This window comes from Austrofundulus limnaeus, unplaced genomic scaffold (genome assembly GCF_001266775.1).
Source record: "Austrofundulus limnaeus strain Quisiro unplaced genomic scaffold, Austrofundulus_limnaeus-1.0 Scaffold149, whole genome shotgun sequence".
NCBI classification, from domain to species: domain Eukaryota; kingdom Metazoa; phylum Chordata; class Actinopteri; order Cyprinodontiformes; family Rivulidae; genus Austrofundulus; species Austrofundulus limnaeus.
In genome coordinates, this window is record NW_013952551.1 from 305,076 (window position 1) to 315,679 (window position 10,604).

At 37.9% G+C, this 10,604-nt stretch overlaps 1 protein-coding gene across 2 annotated transcripts in view; it reads left to right on the forward strand.

Annotated features, from left to right (window-relative positions):
• LOC106523255 (phosphatidylinositol transfer protein cytoplasmic 1) overlaps nt 1–5,524 on the forward strand; it is a 101,210-nt gene extending 95,686 nt beyond the window's left edge. The window contains exons 8-10 of one of the 2 annotated variants that reach the window (XM_014016638.1): nt 1,809–1,872; nt 2,900–3,039; nt 4,651–4,740. In XM_014016638.1, the coding sequence (XP_013872092.1) occupies nt 1,809–1,872; nt 2,900–3,039; nt 4,651–4,656 (210 nt within the window). In that variant the 3' untranslated portion in view covers nt 4,657–4,740. Of the gene's footprint in view, nt 1–1,808; nt 1,873–2,899; nt 3,040–4,650 lie in introns of both variants that reach the window. The other variant, XM_014016637.1, reaches the window with a different exon arrangement.
• Nucleotides 5,525–10,604: the final 5,080 nt, after the last annotated feature.

Here is a 10,604-nt window from a genome sequence, read left to right on the forward strand (position 1 = left end):
CCACTTCACAATTGTATACCACTTTGTGTTGGTCTTTCACATTAAATTCCAGTGAAATATATTTATGTTTGTGGTTGAAATGTGACAAAATATGGAAAAGTTCAAGGGGTATGAATACTTTTGCAAACCACTGTATATAAAAATATATTCATTAAATATGTATGTGTACATATGTTTATTAATATTATAGTTCAGTAACTTAACATAATACATACACGTCATACACAGAGTTGTAAAGTAACTAAGTACAAATACTTTGTTACTGTACTTAAGTAGAATTTTTGCGTATCTGTACTTTACTTGAGTGATTATTTTTCAGCATACTTTTTACGTTTCACACAATTATCTATACTTTCTACTCCTTACATTTTTAAAAAAGGCAAGAAGTAGAAAGTCATTACTTTTATTTCATTTGTGCTTGTTTTATTCCAGCTTGTTATTGTAAAAAATAAATACTATCCATATAAATTGTTCCTCCTATAGAGTGAGTTTAATTGTGGTTGAATGAGAAGTATAAATATATAAAATTCTGATACTGTATTAGTTTGTACACAAACAAATCATGTCACACTCCAGCAGGACATAATCATTAAAATAAAAGTTCTGTACATAAGAAGTATTTGTATTTCATGAATTATATTATTACATTTGGCCGCAGCCCTCAGATACATTTTCATTTTGGGTAAAATGTTTGTGCAGCCTTGATATATGTATAAAAACTGAAACAGCTGGACTAGTGCATCTTAAATTTAACATAAATTATTTTAATACAACAGTCATTTCTGCAGTTTTTGGGAGGTCACCTCCTAATAAATGTCCTTACAGAAAATCTAACTGCTCATTTTAAATCAATACTTTTACTTTTAATAAAGTACAAAAAATATCAGATACTTCAATACTTTTACTCAAGTAATATTCCTAAAGGAGACTTTAACTTTTACCAAAGTAATTTTCTGGTAAGATACTTGTACTTTTACTCAAGTATCACTTTGTGTTACTTTAAACAACACTGTACAAACATGTTAAATTAACACTTAACACCTGACTCACTTGGTCCACTTCAAACAGACCAGAGTTCGTTTCCCCCGTTGGTCCGGACCTTTTATGCAGGTGTGAATACACTCATGTGAACCCTGGTGCGGACCAAACAGCCGGACCGAGACCCACTTTTGAGGTGGTCTTGGTCCTCTCGAAATCTGGTGTGGTTCGCCTTGTGTGAATACAGACCCGCCTTGACCTGAACCAACTAGAGGAAACGTACGCCTTTTTGGTCTTCACAAGCCAACACTGCTAAGCATTATGCTAACAGTTAGCCCTTCAGTGTTGCTACCTACGCTACAAACAATAACCTGTCGTGAGTCAAGGCATGGACAGCATCTAGTCTCCTTTGGATTGTGGCACGCATTTGCAAACGCCGTCCCAAAATTAGATTTATATCTTTGTGAAACCGCCTTTGAATGAGCTGCTTTTGAAATTCTATGATATTGTAATTATAACGTGTCTTTCTCTCCGGGTCTGTACGCTGTCTCGCCCCTGTCATTTCTGTCCAATGGCTTTGTTTATAAATTATGGTTTGCTTGCAAAGAAGCACTGTGTGAATGCAAATCACACCAAACAAAAAATAAATAAATAAAATTGACTTTTAATACGAACCAAACAAGTGGACCAAAGGACTTGGTATGAATACACACTTTGCAACATGAGACACCTCGTGTGCAGTTTGAGAGAAACGACTACAGTGACTTTGTTTGGTCAAATTATGTATAAATGCTCCGTAATGAATGGAGTAAAACGCTTTGTGTTTTCAGGTTGTTCGAGATGTGCTGCTGCTGGGACACAGACAGGCTTTTGCTTGGGTTGACGAGTGGATAGGTATGTGTGCGAGCATACTTTTAATTTAAGACATGCATGCAGTGGTTACAGCAAAATGTTTCAGAAAACCTTTGCTTAAGGAGTTTGTGTGCACTTATGCATGATTACAGAATAGTTGCAACGCTTATTCTTTTGTTTATTTTTAAATGTTAGCCAGTTCTTTGAAATGTTTAAATCACAGACATCATTTATGCATGAGCACTCATCCCACCTGCATTTAGCTCTGCCACTGCCAGTCTTGGTTGGCTTCTTTCAGCATGAATCCTAAACAATAACACATTTTAAAAGTGATAAGTAGACAATTTGAAGTTACAGAATGTTTTATTTCATTTTCACTGTATTTAAGCTTGATACTAGTTGAACAAGATGTTTATTAAATATGTATCATGTTTCTGACCGACTTGCTACAATTACATGGAGTAACTGAAAGTTGCATGAAAAAAAGATGAATGATAAACTGAAGTATGATTTCTGCCAAAAGCTGCTTCTCTGTTTTGCACACAGGACCACCCTGTGTGATCACTCAAGTGGCTGCAATCGATATACTTTCTCTCCACTCTTTAGCTTTTTCTATAGCTGCAGGGTGCATAGAAAATAATCCCTTTATCTTTGACATGACGCATACTCCACTCCCTTGTAGTCACTAACACTTCCTCCTGAAACCTGGATGTTTCCTTATATTTTCTAACATGGGATGGTTTTTGCTTGTGGACTAAGTGGGACTTTTAGGTTTTTCTTTTATGTATTTCCAAAGATTCAGCCTTCCCTTGCTTCACCTTTTCTTGAATCTGCCTGGACCTATTCCCGTCGTTCCCTCCTTGTGTGGCTTGGATTTGTCTTGCTCTCTCTCCTGCATTCTCTTTGGGTCCTGGGAAGCTAGCATTAACCTCGCTGAGTCTTTAACCCTAACCAAGCTTTACCTCTGCCAGCAAATCCTCCCGTTTCTGATCTGACTCTCACCTGGAGCACTCCTGTGGAGAAGTAACACCATGCTGACCCTCGTTGCAACCTTACCCACTTCTTACAGATATGACTTTGGATGATGTGCGGAATTACGAGAGAAAAATGCATGAGAAAACCAACATTAAAGTTTGCCATGAGCAGCAAGAGCATTCCACAACAAATCCATCTGCACTGGATGACATAGAGATCCATGAGGCAGCAAGTGTATGTGTCTTTTTCTTTGTTTTAATTCATTGCCTGTCTTCTCTCTCATTTTCTTTTTTCACAGTTGGGTGTTATAAGCCACGGTTGTCTTTTAAAATTGAATTTATTTCCTATAACCAGGGTTGCACATAAAATTTTTGGTCTGGTTCTCAGGGGAGAACCTTGGGTTATTGCTTGGTGCACATATTTTCCTTCACTCATTTAACACATTTATCTAGAGGGGTGTTCGGGCATTTATTATTGCTCTGTTCTGTTTTATGATGCCTTCTATCAGCTGGCAATGTCTCAGGACATCATGCCAAATCAGAGTTTTTTATTATGTTTTGTTGTTTTTTACTCTGCATACATTTTGTAAACTAAGTGGCCAATGGGCTGACCCATGAGCACGTGTCATCTCAAACTGAACATTTCATGTTTAAATGTCTGTTAGATTACGCATGACCCTGAGATGTACAGCTCCTGTTATTTGGCCTTCTAGGTCTTTGGCCTTGTTTAAACCAGCTTTCCACACTCTCCAGACCAAGCAGCAAATGTTTTATTAGACTGATTTCTTTTTAAAAGACTATTTTGTTCAAAAAGATTATATTTAGATGGTTTCAGCTAATGTAATCATTTAAAATTATTTATTCTTCGTATTTTATCATTTAACGAATTACATTAATCCCAGAGCAGTTGTGTCACAGTATGATTCTAAATATAAACATGTTTAGCACATCAACACCCTTGTTATCATAGAATTGTGAAGAATGAAATTTGCGGATTTTTCTGATAAATTAAAATAACATTTAAAACTCATTCTCCTAGAGAACATGATAAGTTTTTATTTTTATTTTTTTGGATGCGGGGTGACATTAAACAGACTCATCTTTGCTTTGATATGGGGCAAATAAATGTTCTTCATTTAGAGGTAATATGGTTTAGAAGAACTCGAACAGCGAATCTCAGAGACTCACAGCCTGCTTGCGCTGAGGTGCGTTCCGTGTCTCAGGAGGAGAGTTTAGTCACTGACGCAAAGTCTCACAGATCTGTTGGATAACAACGCTCTGAACATATATTTAATATAAAGTTATGTTTTAGAGACCAAAGTCTCTGGTAGTTCAGGAGCAGAGTACAGGAGGAGATGTCAGGACTGATCGCTGCAGCCGCTGTTCGAGCACCTGTCTCTGCTGAAAACAGCTCTGACTGAAAGTCCCGCCCTGCCCTGCTCTGCTCTGATTGGGTAAAACAGCTCTTGAGTTCATCTGATTCGTTGAAAGCAGTGTCTGTTTAATCCTTATGCATCAGGGTCCGGCTGCCCTCCTCTGACAGAATGACGATCCAGTCATACCAGTGAGGCTGGATTTTTGTTTGTTTTTAAGAAATCAGGTCACATTTGCGACCCTGCTAGCTGTTGTTTTCACAATCTCAGGTACAATCTTAGGTACGCAAGGGAGCTTTATGACATTCCATCTGGTGCGCTTTTTCTTTCTTGATTGCGCACCTGCGCGCCGCTTATGTGCAACTCTGCCTATATACTTTTCCTCTGGTTCTAATGTTTAGACCTTGTGCATTGTAAAGTAGACACTTCATTGCATAAAAAATGACGCTCCTTTTAATACCTTTTCATTCCAGACATGACGATGGATGAAGTGAGAGAGTTTGAGCGCACCATCCAGGAGGCCACCAACCAGAAGATTGGGGTAATCCCCCCATCGATCTCCATTAGTGAGATGCCCCTGTCCTCTTGCGCTCCCACCGGCCCCGCCAGCGCTCCCTCAACTCCAATGTGCACCGACGCGCCCGAGTCCCTCTCCGTTCCCAAGGATCGACCTCGCAAAAAGTCCGCCCCCGAAACTCTGACCCTTCCCGACCCTGCTCCGAGTCCGACTCCCCAGAGCTCTTCCTCAAACCAGTTAGCCACGTCTAACCACCTCCAGTCGTCCACGCCGCCTTCCAACTCTGACCTGGCTGAAATGGGTGAGCAGTAGAACAGTGGGACGTCTTCCCTCAAACCCCTTATTTTGCCCCCACTGTCTTATGAGCCCAGTGAGACCAACTTTGCCTCCAAGCGCCAGTGCCCTGACATTCAAGCTCTTTAGCCACGATCTATGAATTGCCATAATTTAAACACGGCACCAATCCCTCAAGAACTCATCAGTGTCATTGATGCCACCAGGGCAGCTGTAGCCTCAGCCACCCCAATGTGCTTCACTGAGCGTCTAATCAGCCTAATTTCACACTTATTTCCTACAAATACACAAACTGTTTGACAGCAAAGATTATATTTGTTGAGTAGATGTCCTTTATGTAAATAAATTTTCATTGTTTTCCTAATTGTTTTTCCCCTCCCAATCAAATGAGCTGACCATAACTTACCACTTCTTTTTTTTCAAGTAGTTGCCTTTTCACCACCGAGCCATTGGAGATTGAGTAAATATACATAATATGTATAAATGACATGATTCAATTGTAGACTTTAAGATAATAAAACTACATTAGAAATTGACTTGACTTAAATCGGAGTAGCACAGTAGAAGTAATAGAATAACGCTTTTTTTTCTTTGGAAAAACAGCCAAGTACCTTTTACGGTACATTCTTCAAACTGTGGCTTCAGCTGTTTACCCAACCTGTGGATCACAAATTCCTCATTATTTTTGTTACAAACTATAAAATTATATAAGAGATGCAAGATCTGTACAATCATTGCAAAATTACACCTCAGGTCTTTCCAACTAGACATGGATCCCACTCCGAATGCAGGGATGTTATTTCTTTTCTCTCACTGATTTTGACACAAACTTGCATTTTATACCTTGACCAACTATTACATGTACTATACCAGTCTACTTAAACCTGGAAATGTTTACACATCACAAATATTTAGAGTTGAGCTGTTATTTTATCTGCGTTTGCAGTTTCATTAAAAGTAAATTTAAAAGAAAGTAATTCACTCAAATTAGTTGATCAGGCTCCATCTTGCCAAGGTCAATACAACAAAAGTGCAACAAGTTAAAGTCAAATGTTGCTTGAAAATGATGCTGGATGTGTGTGTGTGATATAAATGTGATCCACTTCAGTGAAATTGACAAAATCACTTTTATGTCATGTTGGAACAAGGCCATTATGGAAGAGTTTTGTGCTACAAACTGATCCAATGAAAAGGCGATGTTGGGTATGAAGGAAAGGGCACATGTGTCAAGCTGACTTGAGTATGTGCTTCATTAGGTGCAGAGCGTTCGCTGAAGTAGGATGGCTTTGCCAGCACTGATTGGTAATGCAAAGCCAGTGCTTTCATGAGAGCTGCAAACAGTATCCTAATGAGAACATTCTTTGCAGAGAACCACCGTTGGGTTTTGACTTCCTTCATCAGTTGTCATTAAAACCCTGAAAGTAAAACAGAAATAAAAACTATCATGTTCAGTCGTGGAAAAATCCTAATTTTTTTCTATACAATATTATTCAAAGCTAAGGTTTTATATGCTGCATGGGATGTTCACATGTATACAGAATATATGAAGAAATTATGATATACTATGTATGGATGAATTGGTACAGTATATTTCGTAGCGCATCTGTATGAAGAATTAAAAAAGAATGCTTCCTTTGGAAGTTTGAACTAATTTTGTAGAACAGAAAAGAAATGCAGATTTTGAGTGAAATCTAAGCATGCCCAGAGATTAACAGTAGGCCTATAAACTCTTCAAACTCAGTGCCTCTGCATGCTACAGGCTCATCATTAACTACATGTATAAACCAAAACCTTTTTAATCGTTCAGGTACTAAAACATTTTTCACATTTAACAAAGTGAAAATGGCTTACGCCCCATGTAGATCAGTATAATACAATCAGATTGTATCCATAATTAATTCACCTCTGTTTCCCCATAGTGGCAGTGAGGGTGTTAGGTCAGAGAGCTTAATTGACTCGAGACGTGCGGTTGGGTTCAGCATCCTATGGGTTTTTATTTTTATTTTTATTTTTTGTATCATTAAGTCTTTAAATTAGTTATCTCTTTTAGTGCAAGTAAATTTACATTTTGGAAGATTTTTCTTGCTTCTTTTGTTCGTTTTGTGCAGCAGACTATTAAGGCCACATGACAAGATTATTTTCTTAATTATAAGTATAAAGTCGTAATATTTTGAGAATAGTCGGACTATCACAAGAAAAGTTTGCGTTCCTGGGTCGACTTGGATCTGCTGTGGACAGCTTCTGTCTGTCTTTATGAAGTAGTCCGTGATTACTTTTGGGTCGGTGTTGGCGTAATATGTTTCCGTCCACATTATGTGACGACTAAATCCATCAATGCAGCCGTTAACTGAAATACGTTGTCAGTTTATCATATAGTCTTGGCACAATTGTTTCAAAGTCCTGCTACTGATAATTTGATGATGATGATGTGTTAAAAGAATTAGGTATTTCTTAACTGATACCAATTTATGACTTCACAAGATGCTCGACATTCCTCATTTTACTGTGTAAGACTGTAAGACTAAGACGTGTAAGTCTGCTTTTTTTCTGTGTAGAAATTAACATATGATTTTATCGTTATGTTACGACTTTATTTTCGTAATAACTTTTTCTTATATTACAATGTTATTCTCATTATTGTGAATTTATTCTCTTAATATTATGACTTTCTTCATGTTATGACTTTAATCTTGAAATTTGAAGCAAAGACGTCATGATGCATCTCAGTAATCCAGGTAGGAAAAAAAGAAAAAATAAGTAGGTCCTCTGGATGGGTTCTTCTTTTGTGAAACGTTTCCTCTCTCCTCCAAGAGACTTCTTCAGCCTGAGTTTCAGGTGAACTCAGCCTTATAAGCACTGCCTCCACATGGTGGACAAACAGGTTAGTCAGTGATCAGTAATACATCAGTGAAACAAAACAGCCACTGTTCAAAAGAATGAGCCAACACAGAAGAGCTACATCATCAGGTCAGGACTCTGCAGTTTACATTCATCTACAGGCCAGCGGTTACTCTTTCAGGGATGAAGATGTTCTCATCCTTGATAGAGAGGAACGTTGGTTTGAGAGAGGAGTAAAGGAAGCCATCTTTGTGAAGAAAAACCGTCCACCATTAAACAGAAGTGGAGGCCTTCGTGCCCAGTTGTCCTCCTCCTACAACGCTGTTATTGTAAGCATGACTCAGCCCCCTTTTGACTATAAGGTGTGAATCAGGGTCCCAACGATAGTCAGGTGATGGAGCACATGACCCTCTACGAACAGTAGAGCTATCAAACCTATTGTTAGGCGATGGCCCTATTTTGCATATAACCAACCTGTTTGTCCAGGTGGAGGCAGTGCTTATAAGGCTGAGTTCACCTGAAACTCATCAGACTGAAGAAGTCTCTTGGAGGAGAGAGGAAACGTTTCACTAAAGAAGAACCCGTCCAGAGGACCTAATCATTAAATCAAAACCTTGCAGTGTGGCCCTTAAACTCCATTGTAGTTTTGACGCATGCATAGCCCAGGGTTTTTCTAATTAATCAGCTACAAATGAGTTAACAATGAGCAAGGAAACATAAACAAGCCCTTGGCTGTTCTATAACGAAGAAGCCTCAGTGTCAAACTCAGCTTTACTACTTTTTAATTTCCTACTTTAGCTTTCGTTGCTGTCGATCTTGTTCTCTTTAAGCATCTCCTGCTTCTTTCTTTGTTATCCTTTTTCCTGAGTCAGCTTCATGCTGGTTCTGTAAATCTTGTGCTCTTTAACTGCAGGGTGGTTGGTGACACAGGGGTGTAAGACAAACATATCAGAGTACACCTTCAAACTCTCAATAACAGGGCTACCTTAAATTTTGGAAGATTTTTTTGTTTTTGTTTGTTCCCCCATGTTTTTTTTTCCAATTGCTGACATTACAACGCAAATGCATTTTGCACTTTCCAGTCTCTTGACACCTTTAAATGACAATGAAGGAATGTGTTGCATTATTATGTTGTTGGGTTTGTTGGACCACGATCCTATATTACAGCATAGTACATTGAGATAGGTAAGCTCACACATATGTCTTCATTTAATTTTTATTTTTTTTACCATATTAATATTTTGTGTAGTTTCTCAATTATATTTGTTATAAAACAGAACAGTGGCTTTTTATCAGTAACATCAGTGTTTGTTTTTCTGGTCACTGATCCTCTGTAGACCTATATTAACTATAAAAAAAACATGCTTACTAGTCTGGTACCGACCACCTCTCTTGTCAGGAACACAGAGATCCAGGGACATGTTTGATCCACCACGGGCTATTAAAAATATTGCAAAATCTATGTGGAACATTAAATATCTGCTCTGTTTAAAAGAGTAACACAATAGCTATTGTAAATAATGCTGTTAATAATTGTAGATTTCTCACATTGAGCCTGTTTCAAGTTCCAGTACTGACGTGCCATGAGTGTGCTCAAATATTAAAAACCGACTAGAAGGATCAATGTGTGTCAGAATGTGAGAGTGTGTGTGCATGAATGTGTGCGATGAGAACGTTTTCACAAACCTGAATTAAAGCTCCTGTTTAATCTGTAAGCAGGCTTATTATGTGTTTTTATTATTGACCTTGTTACTTATTGCTGAATTCTGTTTCTTCTTTTCCTTTAAATATGAAGATACATTGTTGTAGTGCACTTTTTTGCTCCTCTGTTGTTTCTACTGCGGGGCAAAAATGATTTTCTAAGTTGTAAAGCTGTTTGATGCTTTGCGGTTTAGTGATGTGGCTGCTTTGATGTTCACCTGTCATGTTAATTAAAGAGGTGATGAGCATTTTCAGTTTTCTCTTGCGTTGTGAACTTGCTGTACGTTAATTCTGTGATTGCTGTATTGCATTTCACGCCTTCTCCTCCCGATGCAGTTTGAATTCAGCCAAGTTTTGCCGTCTCCTGGTGTCTGAGATCTGCGTCACAAACTAGAATGACTGAGCTCCGTTCTGCTCAGTGATTATGAAATAAGTTCTTCGTTGTGACACAAAGCCCAGAGGTGCCATTCTTGTTTGGCTGCTGGAAGTTCTTTGTTCTTCCACTTTAATTATAATTATTTTATTGTATTTGTTATATTTTTACCGCCCTTTGAGGTTAATTTGTTTTTGTTTTTTGTTGTAATTATCGTTTAACTTTTTTCTTAAACAGATAAATAAACTTTGTTAGCTATTGTGACTGTGTTATCTTTTATTCTGTTTCATGTGAACACATAAAATAAGTTACACTTTCACTTTACAGCTGGATTCTCATGTATGTCAACTTAGAAATTTCCATTTAATATGTGGGAACCTGTGCATACTTTAGCTTACATACCTATAACTTATGTTTAACGGGGCAATATTATGTGTTTCTCAGGCATATATTTAAATACTATACCATAACAAAGTATTTATGTCATCTTTAGCTGTTATTAAAATGCTGTTTTTATGTTTAAATAGAAAATAAACTTATCTTCTCATCACTTCCTCTTCTAAACGCCTTGAAATTGGCCTCTGCCTCTTTAAGAACCACCTTCCGCTTCTGTCTCACCCATTTCGGGGGGAGGGGGGTTCGCACGCGCTATGATGCAGTTTACTTGGCATCTGAAAATACATTTCCTCCAAGGTATTTTGAAT